This window comes from Acytostelium subglobosum, assembly GCF_000787575.1.
Source record: "Acytostelium subglobosum LB1 DNA, scaffold: scaffold7, whole genome shotgun sequence".
Taxonomy (NCBI): domain Eukaryota; phylum Evosea; class Eumycetozoa; order Acytosteliales; family Acytosteliaceae; genus Acytostelium; species Acytostelium subglobosum.
This window is the reverse complement of record NW_012236526.1, coordinates 715273-732756: the sequence shown is the minus strand read 5'-3', so window position 1 is coordinate 732756 and position 17484 is coordinate 715273. Positions and strand designations below refer to the sequence as shown.

The 17484-nt window shown below is 43.8% G+C and overlaps 8 protein-coding genes across 8 annotated transcripts; 4 read left to right on the top strand and 4 right to left on the bottom strand.

Annotated features, from left to right (window-relative positions):
- Positions 1-32: 32 nt before the first annotated feature.
- SAMD00019534_041720 (hypothetical protein) lies at positions 33-1816 on the bottom strand (the record flags this gene model as incomplete). Its single annotated transcript, XM_012900677.1, has 3 exons — positions 33-754; positions 830-1314; positions 1494-1816. 3 exons carry the CDS (start codon positions 1814-1816, stop codon positions 33-35), a joined length of 1530 nt encoding a protein of 509 aa, XP_012756131.1.
- A 527-nt stretch (positions 1817-2343) lies between these two features.
- On the top strand, positions 2344-2538 carry SAMD00019534_041710 (hypothetical protein; the record flags this gene model as incomplete). The annotated part of the gene is made up of 1 exon (XM_012900676.1): positions 2344-2538. A coding segment is annotated over one exon (195 nt), but the record flags the coding sequence as incomplete, so codon positions are not given.
- Positions 2539-3312: 774 nt separating this feature from the next.
- On the top strand, positions 3313-4229 carry SAMD00019534_041700 (hypothetical protein; the record flags this gene model as incomplete). Its single annotated transcript, XM_012900675.1, has 2 exons — positions 3313-4005; positions 4086-4229. Coding segments are annotated over 2 exons (837 nt in total), but the record flags the coding sequence as incomplete, so codon positions are not given.
- A 2825-nt stretch (positions 4230-7054) lies between these two features.
- On the bottom strand, positions 7055-8704 carry SAMD00019534_041690 (hypothetical protein; the record flags this gene model as incomplete). Its single annotated transcript, XM_012900674.1, has 2 exons — positions 7055-7993; positions 8081-8704. 2 exons carry the CDS (start codon positions 8702-8704, stop codon positions 7055-7057), a joined length of 1563 nt encoding a protein of 520 aa, XP_012756128.1.
- Positions 8705-9020: 316 nt separating this feature from the next.
- Positions 9021-10685, bottom strand: SAMD00019534_041680 (hypothetical protein; the record flags this gene model as incomplete). Its single annotated transcript, XM_012900673.1, has 2 exons — positions 9021-9974; positions 10059-10685. The coding sequence occupies 2 exons, from the start codon at positions 10683-10685 to the stop codon at positions 9021-9023; spliced, it is 1581 nt and encodes a 526-aa protein (XP_012756127.1).
- Positions 10686-10891: 206 nt separating this feature from the next.
- Positions 10892-12213, bottom strand: SAMD00019534_041670 (hypothetical protein; the record flags this gene model as incomplete). The annotated part of the gene is made up of 2 exons (XM_012900672.1): positions 10892-11854; positions 11944-12213. 2 exons carry the CDS (start codon positions 12211-12213, stop codon positions 10892-10894), a joined length of 1233 nt encoding a protein of 410 aa, XP_012756126.1.
- A 964-nt stretch (positions 12214-13177) lies between these two features.
- SAMD00019534_041660 (hypothetical protein) lies at positions 13178-15160 on the top strand (the record flags this gene model as incomplete). The annotated part of the gene is made up of 1 exon (XM_012900671.1): positions 13178-15160. The coding sequence occupies one exon, from the start codon at positions 13178-13180 to the stop codon at positions 15158-15160; it is 1983 nt and encodes a 660-aa protein (XP_012756125.1).
- Positions 15161-15432: 272 nt separating this feature from the next.
- Positions 15433-16351, top strand: SAMD00019534_041650 (hypothetical protein; the record flags this gene model as incomplete). Its single annotated transcript, XM_012900670.1, has 3 exons — positions 15433-15810; positions 15907-15975; positions 16238-16351. 3 exons carry the CDS (start codon positions 15433-15435, stop codon positions 16349-16351), a joined length of 561 nt encoding a protein of 186 aa, XP_012756124.1.
- Positions 16352-17484: the final 1133 nt, after the last annotated feature.

The following is a 17484-nucleotide window of genomic DNA, read 5'->3' as shown; positions in this document are numbered from 1 at the left end:
CACCCATTCTTTATTCCACCATGATCAATCAATCAGGATGAGGCGTTGGATGGCGCACTGCCACCTGCACCACCACCAATGTTTGATATGATGTTCTTGAGCTCGTCAAAGACGATGATCTTCTCCAGGATCTTGCCCTTCTCCTTGCCTCGCTTGATCTCCTCGTCCTCGATCTTCTTCCAGTCCTCAAACGTGATCAGGTTGATGTCCTTGGACTTGAGCAGGTCCACGACGCCCTGATAGCCCGAGACGGCATTGGTGTAGGCGTCGCGATCAAAGTCCTCCTTGATTGTGTGTGCGGTCTCCTCGGCGTTGACCGACACGTTGACGATGGCGCCCGATGGGCCCGACTTGATCCAGCCACTCACATACAGGCCCGGGATGACCACATCGCTGTCAGTGTCCTGAAGAACTCGGCCCATGACATTGGGTATCTTGACGCGTTTAAAGTCAAAGGGCACCTCGCTAAACTTGGTTCCAGTGTATCCAATACTCCTAAATACTATTCCAGCCTTGATCGATTCGCGCTCCTCTGTCGGCACGGCTACAATTGAGCCCTTGGCATCCTCGACCAGATTGTTCTTGACCAATGTGACACCCTCCAACTGCTCGCGGCCAACCATCTCGACAGGTGATCGCTTGAAATGGAATATAATATTCTTCTTGCCCTCCTCCTCCTTGAACTCTGAGTATGGCTTCAGATGTGTCTTGAACAAGTCTACAATCTTCTTTTGAGCTCTTTCCAGCTTGATGGCTATATGGGGAGAGGGGAGGTAAGTGTGTGATCGGGGGCCAGGGATCATTCCAGCGAGTACAAGTTGATCGTTACCTTCTTCCTCTGGCATGTTTAGACATTCTGGATCATTGATGTATGTGTTGACATTGGGCAACTTGAGGATCTCGCGAACCTCTTTGGTTGTGAAGGATACTTGGGCAGGGCCACGGCGGCCTACGATGTGGACGTTGCGTACCTTGCTGTTGGAGAGCAAGTCGGTAGCAGTTGATGTAATGTCGGTGGAAGCAATGTCGGAAACTGGTTTGACCAGCATACGTGCGACGTCCAGCGCCACATTGCCCTGGCCAACAATGACAACATCCTCGCTGTCAAGTGAAAACTGTTTCTTTTGGAACTCTGGATGGCCGTTCAGCCAGCTGACAAAGTCGCGTGCGGCATACACTCGTTGCAGAGTAGCCTCGCCTGGTATGCCCAGTTTCTTCTCGCCCTCAATGCCACACGCCAGCACCACAGCATGGAATCGACGTTGAATATCCGCGAATGTGATGTCCTGTTCAATGTTGACGTTGCCCACGAATCTACAAGTCGATGAATGTTCCAACAAAGTCTTCTCCAATGTATTCTTAACCTTCTTCTCATTCTGATGATCCGGTGAGATACCATAACGAATAAGTCCGAATGGGTAAGGTAGCCTAGGGTTGCGGTCGGGTCAGCTAACAGCGCCACATGGGGTGGTGGACCTGTGATGTACACTTACTTCTCGATGATGGTGACATTGCTGTCGGGGAGTAGCTTGTATATGCGATTGGCTGTGTAGAGTCCGGCAGGACCACTTCCAATGATACATAGATGGAAGGGGTTGTGTGGGCTGGATGTTGTAGTGGCACCTGTAGCTGTACCTGTAGCCGTTGTAACATTGGCATTGCAGTATGATCTATATTGTGTATTGGTGACAGTTGATGATATGCCAAGTCTACTGACACAGTTGACTAGATTGCTGATGCCACTGCCACCACTACCAATGTTGGTATTGATGCAGCGACATTGTGTCAATGACCTGCTGATAGATGATGACAACATATTCTGTATTTGATTGTTTGTTCGATTGATACCAATCAATTGATTATGAGATAGTGTTTGTTATGACTTTTAACAATCGACCGAAACATTGAGTGTTCTGAAACCGAGTCCCAGAGGGGGGCTACTCATCAGAGATAAAATGTTGTCGGGGGTTCCAATCAAACAGAGATACATCATTGTTAGGTGTACTATTTGAATTACAATGTCCAGTATCCGATCGTATCATTAATCATCATAATCAAGGAATCGATCAATCAATTAAAAGAAATTATATTCTGAAGTTGTTCATTTACTCTTAGTTATAGAGTTAGAGAATAAACAAATCATTCAATTTATAGATAAATAAGTTATATACCCTCAATAAGTAGTATATAATTCATAAATCGGTTCAATAAACAATGAACAACTTTGAGACAAGTGGACTCCACTTCCGAATAGAATCAACAAACCTCATGATGAATGAAGGAATGAAGTGAAAGTGTGGGAGTGTTCCCCACACTCATAGAGCCAAGGGTTGTCCTGAATGATTAGTTTGTCCTTTCATTCATTCGCTTTCTATCTATTTATCTATCTATATCATCGATCTATTCATCATCACAGACAGACTGACAGACATACTCAACAACAATAATAACATCATTATCATATGTAGTGTGTTATACATTCATACATACATCATTCATATATTGTACATAATCAATCATTCAATCAATAATTTAAAATAGTAAACATGGACAGTGTAAATCTACATCACCATCAACAACAACAACTTCATCATCAACAACAACAACAGTTATATCATTACAACCTTTATCAACAACAACAACAACAACAACAACAACATATTCAACTTCAACAACAACAACAATTGAATGCATATTATAATAATAACAATACAGGTCCTGTTGTTGTTGGTGTAGGTCCTACCACTGGATACCTTTCACCTTCGAACCTGACATACGCAGGCATAACACCACCGAAATACAACAACAACAATAGTACCAGCAACGGCAACAGCAATAACAATGGAAACAGACGTATGTGACAAATACAACTAACTACACACAACATAAACATACTGCCTCAGCCAGTCAGTCAGGACAGTCAGGTCAGTCGGGTCAGTCAGTCGACAGTAGAAGAGACCGAGACTTAGACTAAGACTGTGGAGGAGCAGTGTGTGAGTGTGTGTGGGAAAACGACAAGTCGACTGATCAGTGGTCCACTAACACACCCAACCCTTCCTTTTTTGAATAACACTGCAAACATCACTTGGTTACCACTCACTCACACCCAATCAATCAAACAATCAAACAAACACTGGCTGATCATAATCACAACACAACACCCACGCACTCAATCTTGATCATGATCATTCAATTTCCCAACAATAACTGGATCCTCATCATCATCATCTTTATACATTTCTATCATTCAATCAATCAATCAAATCATTCAATCAATCAATCATTCAATCATACTTACACACATATTATATAATGTATTATTATGATCAAACAGTGAAACCAAGAGCAAATACGCATACAAGTGCAAGCAGCTCATATAGTTATCCTTACCAGAACTACTCGACGGCAGCTGACACTTCAGCGATGGTCGCTGGCGACATGCTTGGCTCCTCACCTCAGCCCCTGCCTATTGTCAACAGCGGCAATAGCAATGGCAGCTCGATGCACAACCAACCTCGCGTGCCTCGTAAGCGATCAACCAGCGAGAGTGGCTCCACCCCCAACTCTTCATCACCGGCATCCTTCAACAAAAGATATGGCGGCGGTGGCGGCGGTGCACCGCCAATGTATCACAAACCACATGGCGGCGCAGATTACAATGTGATGGGACTTCCACCTCATCACCATCCTCACCAACAACAACAACAACAACACATGCCCTACCAATACCAGTACAGCCACAACAACAATGGTCATGCCGACGAGACTGAGCCGGCCTTCTTCACGGAGCTGGAGAAGGAGCTGCCCAAGCTGATGGAGAAGTATCTGGGCGAGAACGACTCGGTCTTTAGCGAAAACCGCAATCAGCGATCAGCCATCTATCCCATACTCAAGGAGTACCTAAAGGACTTTAACTATCACACCGAAGAACGAAGGCGGCATCCAGACTCTACACAAAAGACTCGATGGCAGGAGATTGCCGAGAAACTGTTTTCCATCACATTGGTATGTTATCTAGTCACTTGACACCGTGGATGGATCGATGTGTCCATTGATTGATTGATTGACTAACAACCCAATTGTAGTGGAGTTGGAATGAATATAGAGACAATGTGTTCGATCCTTCAAAGCCACAGCATATTGAGGAGTTGACTAAACTCCGCGAAAAGTCAAGACAGCGCGAAGAGAAGGAACTGGAAGATATCATTACAAACTATTTGTCCATCAGGTAGCAGCAGGTAGTAGTAGTTAGTAGTTCCCACACTCGCGGGATTGATGATGATGCTTCTCAATGCAGTGACTGGTGCCGACAAAGCAACAGTGCACTGTTGTACACATTCAATAACAACAACTTTATATTTATCAATCAGTCAATCATGGCCAGCCCACCTCTTGGATGACACATTGCCCTTCTTGTGGAGTTCAAAGAAGTAGAATTGGTAGACTGCGTGGCGCGGCGAGACATGTCAGAACATATTTCCTCGGGCGTCCAGTTGCAATAATCCTCTGTCGACCAACATGTTTGGTGGATAATAGATAAAGCCTTCTAATGAGTCTGGGAAGAGACTGATGAAGGAATCTGAGAAACTGAGATGTTCAGGTCCTTCTTCGACTTGGCTCCAGCAATCTTCGAGAATTTCCAGATAGTATGCCTTCCTTTCGATTGCATACTCCTTTGGGTAGGCATGTGGATGCTTCTCTGACCATTGCTTGAGCAACTTCAGCTCTCTAGGGCCACCGGTGACACTATGCACATTGAGTTCCATCCGATCACAACACTTCAGTGCATCAGGGTCTTGATTGATCAAAGTTGGGTGGGCATACATAATGAAGGGATGTGCTTTGAATGGCTTGATGTTGGTATACATGCTCCCACTTATATGAAAGTTGATCTCCATTGCATCCTGATATTAGCAGATTGATTCGTTGTCCTGGCACTCGTTTGAGTGGCGTTGATCAAGTAGAATTAGCCTGTGTGAAAGTTGTCTATGATGGTGTTAGTTCCAACAATCACTGGATATGTAATTAAGTTCATTGAACTTTACCTGGTGTCTATGTCGAATGTTTGATTGCGTTGTTGTTGGCTCAAGTTTCAATGAGTTGCATTCCAGATTGCGTTGAATAGAAGGATGTTGTTTCAACCAAAGAATCTTTGGTTGAAAACCCATCTTGAAAGCCAACTTCCCTAAGTTAAAGGTAATCGCGGTATAAAGTTGGAATGAATATGGCTGACATTGTCATTAGCACAAAGACAACATGATAATAAACAAAGTGACTTACAGTGTCCGTCAACGTATACTCACCTGATGGAAATGGGAAATGCTCCACTGCATGGTACTCCTCACCCATCTTTAGTGAGCCTCTACTAATTCCAAATGACATTGCGACGGTGGACCAGTCAACACCACTGCGAAAGACCTTGGCTGGTAGAGTATCTGTATCTTTGTAGAATACCCTGACAAAGCCGGCATCTTCATCAAGGACTATTCCACTTGATGGTCAGAATGTTAGTAATGAACGATGATCTCACAATGGCAACACCTATGCCTCAGGGTGCACGAGGGCATATAACATTCTTCTGGTCCGTGGGGTGATCGTCGGGAAGTCTGTAGCAATATCATCTAGGGTACTAGTGGTCCGTAAATATGGACCATCGATGAGGCCATTCATGATTGCAATCCTGTCTGGGTGACCATTGGGCAGACGGAGGTGATCAGCTATAGCTTGGGAGGTGGTGTCATTGTTTATATTCAGTGACATGTTGTTGTAGAATGTAGGCTTTGTAGTTATTTGAAATGATAATGAAGTGCAATTGCCACAATGAAGGGTGTAAGAGATGAGCATCTCCACACCAAGCCGAAGTACCACCAGAGACAGCAGAACACTTCAAACACAACATATATTAACAATTTATCTCTCACAGATATAACATGTCGGACGAGAACTCGGAGAGCGTCACATACATCAAACAAAAGGTAAGATGTGAATGCGGCTTCGAAGTTGGTCGCACCAATCTCAATCGACACAAGCAAGGCTACATCCACAAGCAGTTGATGGCCAACAAATAGGTTCAAAGTGATATAAATTAACATCTCAGTGTATATTAATATATAAAATGAGTAGATCAACAAAAGACCATTGGCGGAAGAAGACGGGCGTGACCGAGATCAAGGTGACAGGCAAATACACAGAGCAGAGATCGAGCGAATCGCACAGCGAGACAGCAACACGCTCCAGCGTTACGGTTCCAATGCGAGGATAGAGGTCGTGAATATGGCAATCATCAGTATCGCTCGGGCAAGTTCACCAAGGTAGGCGAGCCAATCATCATGTTTGATCCTCACGAGTACTGCGCGCCAATGCCTGACACATTCAAATCGGTCTACATCTACATCCATCAAGCAAAGGTCAAGGCAGGCGGCTGCAATGGCGAATGGAACAACTGCCTCTACGACAGCAGCTGCAGGAAGTTTGGCTCCGATCTGTTCGGCAAGTATATCGATCAGGTCTTCGGCTGGATAGATGCATGTGGGCCCAAATCTAGATTAGAGCCCTACTCCTTTGCAAGTGTTTCTATCAACGTCTCTGGGGTGCTCCAAGCGCAACAAGACCAAGCAGTGCGTCAACATGGAGCGCTATGAGGAGGTCATCAAGACCAGCGATGGACTGAGAACGATCGCATCACTCCAACAGCCAATGGGGCGCGATGATCAAATCAGCCTGCAACACGCCATTCGCTCGCATCATGCCATTCATCATTTCTCGTGGTCGCAAGATCATGCGCATGCACACCGATGGATTCGTCTCGACCAAGCCATGGACTGAAAAGACAGGAAAGAGATCACTCGATTATCCCAAGTTAGGCAGGGTGTGTGGCGACCTGCGATATGAGGGCTACCTTCCCGATGCAATCCTCAAGAATTGTAGATGTACCACAGTTGGTCAATCAGGATCACAAAAGTGTTGGATTGCAGGTTTGATTAATCGACTGATTAATTGGCTTCTTTTATTAATTCGATCGCCAAATACATATTCCCATACACCTATCATTCAATCACATCTTCCTGTAGGACTTGTGCTTAATGGGAATATCAAAGAAGTAGAAGTGGTACATGGCATGGCGCGCGGCGAGACATGATGGGACATAGTTGCCTTTGTCATCCTGAACCACCAATCCTCGATTGACCATAAAGGATGGTGTTTCAGTTACGGGGAAGTTCTTCAATGAGTCTGGATTGAGGCAGCGATGAAGGAATGTGTATAACTGAAATGCATAAATTCTGTAGACAAGGTCATCCCCCTTCAAATCGACCCAGTACTCATTGAGTATGTCAAGATAGTATGCCTTCCTGTGGATTGCATACTCCTGTGGGCTGGCGGCTGGACATCTCTCGGACCATTTCTGGAGCAGCTTCAGTTCGCCAGGGTTGCCCCCGCTGACAGTATGCAAAGTGGCTTCCAGCTGGTTACTATACTTTAAGTACGTCTCATAGTCGTAAACAAAGAATGGGCTGGAAAGTGTACTGGGATTTCCTTTGAATGGCTCCATGAAGGTGTAAAGGTGTGCCAACCTATCTGACAGTTGACGCCCATTGCATCCAGATATCAACAGACTGACTCGATTACCTGGTACTCGTTTGATCTTGAAGTGATCGAACAAGCGTCCATTGCCTGCAATATCATATCCAAGATGTCTCATGTTGTCTTTCTTAGTCTCCACTTTATCCATTGATTCGTAGTCATCGATAGCCAATATGATTGGTACACTGGTGACATGATTAAGCTCGATCATTATTACGTCTATCGATATGTATGTCGGAGCCTTTCCCTTGAGCAACTCCAAGAGGTTGGATGGGTTGCCCTCTAATCTCTTGATCCAAGGAGTGACCACAGGTATCTCGGCGGCCAGTCCAGAGTTGAACTTGATCAAAGAATCAATAAAGTGACCACATCTATCTTTTTCACTTGTTTTAATCCAGTCCTTTGCACTCCTCTACATTGATTGATTGATTGATTGAATGATTGATTGAAAGTTAGATCTCAAGATCTCAGTGAGGGTCAAGAATGAATTTGAACTTACAAAATAGACGAAACAACCATTCACATAGGCAATGGAGAGTAGAAGGTAGAGTGTGAACGATTTGCCAGAGCCAGGTATTCCATTCATGATCGAGGTCATATCGGCTTTGACATCCTTCTCTCCCATCTTGATGTTGTTCCAGAATTTGGCTATGATCTCATATCGATCTTTGGTGAGGACACAATCCTTCAGATCACTTGGATCAATACCCTTTGGCAAGTACTCCTTTGGGAACATTGGTAACTCAATGTTGGTAACCCGCCAAAATTCAACCTCACGGTCAGCCAACTTCTTTAGACTCTCCAATGATTTGAGATGGTCCCACTTTGGGTCAAGTCTGTCTGGGAAATCATCACCATCATTCTTGCTAGTTGTTGTTAATGATGATGAAGTTGATGATGCTGTTGTGAATGAATGACTAGATGTGTGATCATTGATCGGTTGTGACAATCGGTTGTAGGAGTAGTTGATGTTGTTGTTGTTTTTGATGTTGTTGAGGTATCCACTTTGGTTGTATGGTGGTTGCACTGGACTACTTGTCAATGAAGTTGACAACATGGCAACTCGATTGCCAAGACCAGACAATGTCTTTGGATTATAGATAGTGGTCGTTAACCTGGACATCATAATTATATCTCAAACAAAATGGATTGATAATACTTCTTAAATGATCATGGTCAAATATGTTGTAACATGTGAACAGTACCATTTCCAAGAAACAACTCACTAGACCTATATGGATGTAATCAACTCGCCAATTGCGCGATGACTAAGTGGCACAATCTTGGTACTTCCTCATAGGGTACCTCTTGTTCTTGATCAAGATTGTGAGATTAGGTATTCTACATCACCATGGGATAGTTTGATTGATTGACTGATTAATTGGCTTCTTTTATTAATTCGATCGCCAAATACATATTCCCATACACCTATCATTCAATCACTTCTTCTTGTAGGACTTGTGCTTCGTGGGGAGATCAAAGAAGTAGAAGTGGTACATGGCATGGCGCGCGGCGAGACATGATGGGACATAGTTGCCTTTGTCATCCTGAACCACCAATCCTCGATTGACCATCATGGGAGGTGGTCCATTTGAGGGAATGTTTTCCAATGAGTCTGGGATGAAGAGGCGATGAAGGTATGTGAATAACAGAAATTGAAAGTATATGTAGGATAGGTCATCCCCCTTCAATTCGATCCAGTACTCATTCAGTAAGTTAAGATAGTATCCCTTCCTTTCCATTGCATACTCCTTTGGGTTTCCGGCTGGATGTCTCTCGGACCATTTCTGGAGCAGCTTCAGTTCGCCAGGGTTGCCGCCGGTGACACAATGCAAAGTGGCTTCCAGCTTGGTACTAAACTTCAAGTACGTCTCATTGTCGAACGCATGGTTTGGGTGGGATATCAATAAGGTGGGATGTACTTTGAATGGCTCCATGAAGTTGTACAGGTGATACAACCTTCCTGACATTTGACGTCCATTGCATCCGGATATCAACAGATTGACTCGATGACCTGGCACTCGTTTGATCTTGAAGTAATCGAAGAAGTAGCCACTTTCTTCAATTTCATATTCTTGAGGTCTCTTGTTGTTGTTGTATGGTTCTTTCTTAATGTCCACCTTGTCCATTGAATCGTAGTCATCGATAGCCAGTATGATTGGTACGCTGGTAACTTGATTAATCTCCCTCATTATTTTGTCCATCGACCTGTATGACGGATCCACGCATCCGAACAACTCCATGAGGTTGGATGGGTTGCCCTCTAAACTCTTGATCCAAGGAGTGACCAAAGGTATCTCTGCAGCCAGTCCAGAATTGAACTTGACCAATTTATCAATAAAGTGATTACATCTATCTTCTTCACTTGTTTTAATAAAGTCCTTGGCACTACTCTACATTGATTGATTGGTTGATTGATTGAAAGTTAGATCTAGAGATCATATTGATCGATGGATCAAGAAAGAATTTGAACTTACAAAATAGACGAAACAACCATTCACATAGGCAATGGAGAGTAGAAGGTAGAGTGTGAACGATTTGCCAGAGCCAGGTCCACCATTCATGATCGAGGTCATGTCGGCTTTGACATCCTTCTCTCCCATCTTGATGTTGTTCCAGAATTTGGCTATGATCTCATATCTTTCTTTTGTGAGGACACAATCTTTCAGATCACTCGGATCAATACCATAGGGCAAGTACTCCTTTGGGAACACTGGTAACTCAATGTTGTTAACCGACCCAAATATAACCTCACGGTCAGCCAACTCCTTTAGACTCTCCAATGATCTGAGATGGTCCCACTTTGGGTCAAGTCTGTCTGGGAAATCATCACCATCATTCTTGCTAGTTGTTATTGATGTTGATGTTGTTGATGTAGTTGTTGTTGATGTTGATGAAGTTGTGTATGAACGACTTGATATGTGGACAATACTGGTAGGTTGTGTTAAGTGGTTGTTGTAGTTGTTGTTGTTGATGTTGAGGTATCCACTTTGGTTGTGTCGTGATTGCACTGGACTAGTTGTCATCAATGAAGTTGACAACTTGGCAACTCGATTGGTCACGCTTGACAAAGTCTTTGCATTAGTTGTTAACCTAGACAACATAATTATATCTTAAACTATTGGTAAAATAATAATAATATGATCGAACTAGTTGGTTGATGTGATCTTTTATGACAACGAACAGTTCCATTTCCACGAAACTACACCATGGTCAACGTAATCATCACGTGATCTTCACTGCCTGTCGTTGGGTTTTCAATCAAAACTCCACTTTTATTTCCCAAGTTTTGATCAAGTTTCACCTTCAATTACGAGCCCACTCGCCTCTTGAGAGATGACGACTTGGCACCGTCACTCTTGTCCTTCATGTGTAAATCAAAGAAGTAGAATTGGTACATTGCATGACGTGCCGCAAGACATGCTGGAACATAATTGCCGCGACTGTCACGTTGCACCAATCCTCTGTCGACCAACATGTTTGGTGGACCATGGATGAAGCCCTCCAATGAGTCTGGGAAGAAGAGGCAATGAAGGAATCTGACAAACTCGGCGGCATAGTATATGTGGCTATCTTTGACTTGATCCCAGCAATCATTGAGAATGTCCATATAGTATTCCTTCCTTTCAACTGCGTACTCCTTTGGGTTGGAGTGAGGATGCTTCGCTGACCATTGTTTGAGCAGCTTCAGTTCGCCAGGGTTGCCACCGGTGATACAATGCACATTGAGTTCCAGTCGATCACTATACTTTAGTGCATCAGGATCGCGACATATCGATGATTGATCAGTAATCAGTCTGTTGGAGTTCGCTTTGAATGGCTTCATGTTGGTATACATGTGTGACCACTTGAATGATAGTTGATCACCATGGCATCCTGATACCAGCAGACTGACGCGTTTTCCTGGCACTCGTTTGACCTTGAAGAAATCGAATAGGTAGTCATAGTCTTCCATCTCCTCATCTGAACTCTTGAATAAATCATTGGCCTCATCTATCTTGATCAATCCTTCGTAGTCATCGATTGCCAGAATGATTGGTACGCTCGTGACATGATTGAGTTCATGCATTACAATGTCGATCCATGAGTATGTTGGAGTGATGCCCTTGAACAACTCCAATATGTTGGTTGGATTGCCCCTTGCTTGTTTCTTGATCCAACCATTGACCATAGGTATCTCCGCTGCCAGTCCAGAATTGAACTTGATGAACGTGTCAATAAAGTGTTGACATCTATCTTCTTCCTTTGTTCTAATCCAGTCCTTGGCACTCCTCTACATTGATTGATTGATTTATTAATTGAATGGTTGAGTGTGTCAGTTCATCAATCAACATGATCGATCAAGAATGAATATGTACTTACAAGATAGACGATGATACAATCATTGACATAGGCAATTGAGAGTAGAAGGTAGAGAGTGAACGACTTGCCAGATCCAGGTGGACCATTCATGATGGAGGTCATTTCAGCTAACTTTACATCCTTCTCACCAATCTTGATGTTGTTCCAGAATTTGGTTATGATGTCATAGCGATCTTGAGTGAGGACACAATCCTTCAGATCATTTGGATCAATACCATATGGTAAGTACTCCTCTGGGAACACTGGCAACTCAATGTTACGGTTAACCATCTTCTTTAGATTGTCCAATGATCTGAGATGGTCCCACTTTGGGTCATGTCTGTCAGGGAGCTCATCATCAATGTCAGGATGACTAGAAGGAGAAGTTGAAGTTGAAGATGAAGTTGATAATGTTGTGAATGAATGACTGATGTGGTCATTGATTTGTTTAGATGTGAGGTAGTTGATGTTGTTGTTGAGGTATCCACTTTGTTTGTAATGTAGTTGTATTGAACGAGAAGTCACAAAGGGTGTCATCATGGCAACTCTTTTGGCAAGTCCAGTCAATACCTTGACATTATTGATACTTAGTCTGGAAAGCATATTTGATCACTCATCTACAACAATTTTTATATCTATCTATGATCAAAGTAAATGATTAAGTTACTTGTACGACATATTTTCTTGTTGAAGCGAGTTTGAGGGATCATTACATAATCATTCCTAATCAGGTCATCAAAAAATATCGTTGAGGGGGTTATTGTTGTGAATGTGTGTCATCAACTTCATTCATTACCTCAATCGCAAACTTCACACATACATATATAGACACACAACACAACAGGAAGCAATGAAGGAGGAGGTACTGTTCAAACAGATAATCAATAACAAATGGCTTTGGATGAAAATTGCAAAGTGTATTAGATGGATACATCATGATAGATTACAATGTCAAACAATGACATGGTTACAAGTGGTCAATGAATGGCTTGTATTGATAAGGTATCAACCATTCAATAGATATAAACTAAGGTATCACTTTAAAGTTGCTACCAATACTACAATTGTGTCAAACATCTCCAATCATGACAATCAATCATTCATATCATTTGGTGGACATGCAGATATTATACGTTATCTTTATACTCAACATCAAGATATATTCAAATGTATGACTGCTATTGATGCTATGTCTGCAATCGGTCGACTTGATCTAGTGCGACAACTTCATGAAAGAGGATCGAGTGCCACTGCTATGGCCATGAACTACGCTGCCACATTGGAGATCACTCAGTATCTACATGACAATCGCACGGAGGGATGCTCGGAAATGGCGATGAACTATGCCGCGTCACAGGGCAGGCTGGACATTGTCCAGTTCCTTCATGAGAACCGCACGGAGGGCTGCTCAGCCGACGCAATGGACAGAGCTTGCGAGAACAATCATCTGGACATTGTCAAGTACCTCCAACAACATCGCACCGAAGGCTGCACTACCAATGCAATGGCCGACGCATCATACAATGGACATCTCGACATGGTCAAGTACCTCCATCAACATCGAACTGAGGGTTGTACTGAGGAGGCAATGGACATGGCGGCCGAGGTGGGCCAACTGCCCGTCATTGAGTTCCTGCATAACAATCGAACGGAGGGGTGCACCAGTCGTGCGATGCACTGGGCCGCCTCGGATGGACACCTGGCCACCGTACAGTTCCTGCACCTCAATAGACAGGAGGGTTGCTCACACAACTCGATGGACTGGGCGGCCTCGCACGGTCACCTGTCGACCATCGAATATCTGCACCATAATCGTACGGAAGGTTGCTCTTCCGATGCCATGGACTGGGCCGCATCCAATGGACACTTGGATGTGTTTCTGTTCTTGAGGCATCATCGTACTGAGGGCAACACGGTCGCTGCGATGGATTATGCGGCCGCGGCTGGACACCTTGACATGGTCATGTATCTACACAATACAAATCAAGGATGTACGGAGGAGGCAATGGACAAGGCGGCGCAGTATGGATACATGGAGGTGCTACAACTGCTTCACGAGAGACGAACAGAGGGCTGCACAACAAACGCGATGGACTATGCTGCTCAGAATGGACATCTCAACGTCGTGGAATACCTTCACAAGACACGAACAGAGGGTTGCACAGTGCAGGCAATGGACTTGTCAGCGATGGAGGGCGACATTGACATGGTGCGGTTCCTTCATCAATATCGCACAGAAGGCTGCACGACAAAGGCGATCAACTGGCTGGCACGACGAGGCAATCTTCATCTCCTCGAGTTCCTTCATCGTAATCGCAAAGAGGGATTCACCGATGACGCGATAGAGCTTGCGGCGGGCCTTGGCAAGTTGGACATTGTCAAGTACCTTCGCGACAATCAATCAACGAGCCAGGAGGTCACGTTCAGGGCCATCCAGTGCGCAGCATCTGGCGGACAACTTGAGATATTCCAGTATCTACAGCGACCATTGACAGAGCGCATCATAACTGATCACTTGTTGATGATGAAGCACTTGATCACTCACATGCCCGACGTTATACATCCCAACACGATAGATATGGCGGCCAAATCTGGCAATGTTGGTTTGATCCAATACCTTCACCATCACATTCCTCAACTAGGCTGCACAACAAAGGCATTGGATTGGGCTGCTGAAGGCGGTCACCTTAGCACCGTTCAATATCTCCACCAACACAGGACTGAGGGATGCACGACTGAAGCCATGGACAATGCCGCGAGACGTGGACATCTTGCAGTTCTCCAATATCTTCACAACAATCGGACTGAGGGCTGTACAAAAGACGCAATGGATTCAATCCACTCAGCTGAACACCTATCAATCATTCAATTCCTACATTATAATCGAACGGAGGGATGCAATGTCTCTGCAATGGACACGGCGGCCGAGAATGGACTTCTGACCACGGTACAATTCCTTCATAACAATCGCACGGAAGGTTGTACTGTTCATGCAATGGATGGTGCTGCAGGTCAGGGTCATCTCACAGTCGTTCAATTCTTACATCACAATCGCACTGAAGGATGTACGGAACAGGCATTGGAGAACGCAGCACGTCGAGGTGATCTAACAATGGTCAAGTTCCTTTGTGAGAACCGTACCGAAGGAACTATATCCATGGCTTTGGCCGCTACCAACGTCCAAGAGGTTATAAATTACCTAAACAAAGGGAAACAACTACAACAACATCAAGAATAGTAATAAATGTTTGGTGATTGATCGTAGTTCGGTTTTTTGATCAAAAGTGATTCAAGCAAAACCCCACACTTTGCATCTGATCGAACAGTTGTTCAAATAAATTGACTGAGCCATCCATCTTGGTCATCCATCTTGGTCTTTTAATTTACATCAGCTTCAACTTCAATAATCAATCATTCAATCCAACACCTTTGTGTTCATTTCAAACTGTTTGGTATACAGATATTAAATAATAGAGATAATATTATTAACTTTAAAGGGATATTGAAGTGATGGCATCAAACTTGACAAAAGAATTGGCTTTGATAAAGAAGGAGCTTGAGGACATTAGGAAGGAGGCTCAGAGATTGAAGGAGGAGGTTGCAAGATCAAAGAGTACAAAGACGACTACTGCGACTACAACAACTCCAACAGCAACCCCAGCTTCAAAGCCAGCCGCCGCTGCTCCAAAGGCTGCTCCAGTGGCTGCTGCCAAGCCCACATTCACCCAAGTAGCTGCTAAACCAGCTACCATTCCAAGTGCTATTGCACCATCCAAGCCAGTGGCATCAACACCAACACCAGTATCAACATCAGTATCCAGTCCAGCCAAGACCACTTCACCACCAACAGGCTCACCATCATCAAAGCCTGCACTAAGTCCACAGATTGTATGTTCCCTCCCTCACAAACACTTTTGGTCTCAGTGATGTTGGACTTACCATCTAACTGTAATGGATTCATTCCAAACTACACACATATTATAGAAACAGATAGTTGATGGACTAAAGGATCGATCAAAGGTTGACAAATCGGTCGACAAGTCAAAGTTGGAGGTATGTTCAGGAATTGAATGATTGATTGAATGAATGAATGTTGGGGATTAGTTTGTGGAATGAATGGAACTGCTACTAATATTCCAAAAACGAATAATATAATATCTCAACGACAACTACGATGACTACGACTACTACTACCCACGACCTCTACCACGACGATGACATTGACAATAACCATAACTATAACAACAACGACTATTCGGCATTGATTTACACATTCACATTCACATACTCCAATCCAATCAATCATATACACCAGGTATATTTAGATGACAAGCAGTTCACCACTGTGTTCTCCATGTCCAAAGATGAGTTCAACAAACAACCAAAATGGAAACAAGACGCCAAGAAGAAGGAAGTGGGTCTCTATTAATTGACTCCCCACTACTCCACAGTCCACACTGTCCACATCCATGACATTCAAGTCATTCAGTCAGTCAGTCAAGTCAGTCAATATGGAATGGTGGAGAATGCAAGGGTCCAACATCACCCATCATCAACAAACAACAAGTGTACAATATATTAACATATTATATTATATATTATATTTATACATCCACTTAATCAATCACTCACTCACTCACTCGCTTTCCGGCATGTTGTTGCGATGCGATAAACAATCACATCCATCTCCATCATTCCAATCACACTCATTCATTCACATACACACACATTCATATGACAATCAGTTGACGGCTGACCCATTTTAGAGATAGAGACATGTTGATGATATTCCATAATCATATATAATATATTTATATACATGCCAACACCCTCAATCATATGTGGCGTGTTTGTCCAGACAGTCAGGTGATTGATGGAAGTGATGGGTACACTCACACACTCCCTTACTCAATCACCCCTCACTCATCACTAACACATCACGCACACAGACACTCGATCAGGTGCTGTTGCTCTCACTCCAGGACAATCAATCAATCAATCCAATCCAATCAAATCACATAGACACCCGCCACAGCCGGGACATTCTACATAGATTTGAGGTGGGATGGACTGTAGATCGTCTCCAGAGTGATCTGTTCTGCTTTTACCCTCACGCGAGTTGCGCCGGCCACCCTACATCGGTGCTGTGTTCCGCGGACGGATGGGGAAGCGTAGGGTGGGTACAGACATACACACTCACACTCTCTCACACACCGCATCTGCATAACGCTCGTCAACAATCCAGCATTGGCTGTAGCTTGGGGTATTGGTTTGGTGGGTGTGTCGGTCGTGGTCGTCGTGTTTAGTGAGTGATTGATGTATATCACGTGATTAATTGATTGTATGTTTGTTTATAGTGTGTGATTGAGTGAGTGATTGATTGATGGAGTGAATGAATGAATGAATGAATGGACGACCGTTAGGCAGACACTCCAATCATTATTCGTTCACATCCATCAAAGACAATGGACATTGTTTCGACAGGATATTCAATTTACATACTATAGAATCCAGATAAATCCTAGACATTCAATTAATCAATCAATTTAATCCAACATTCCA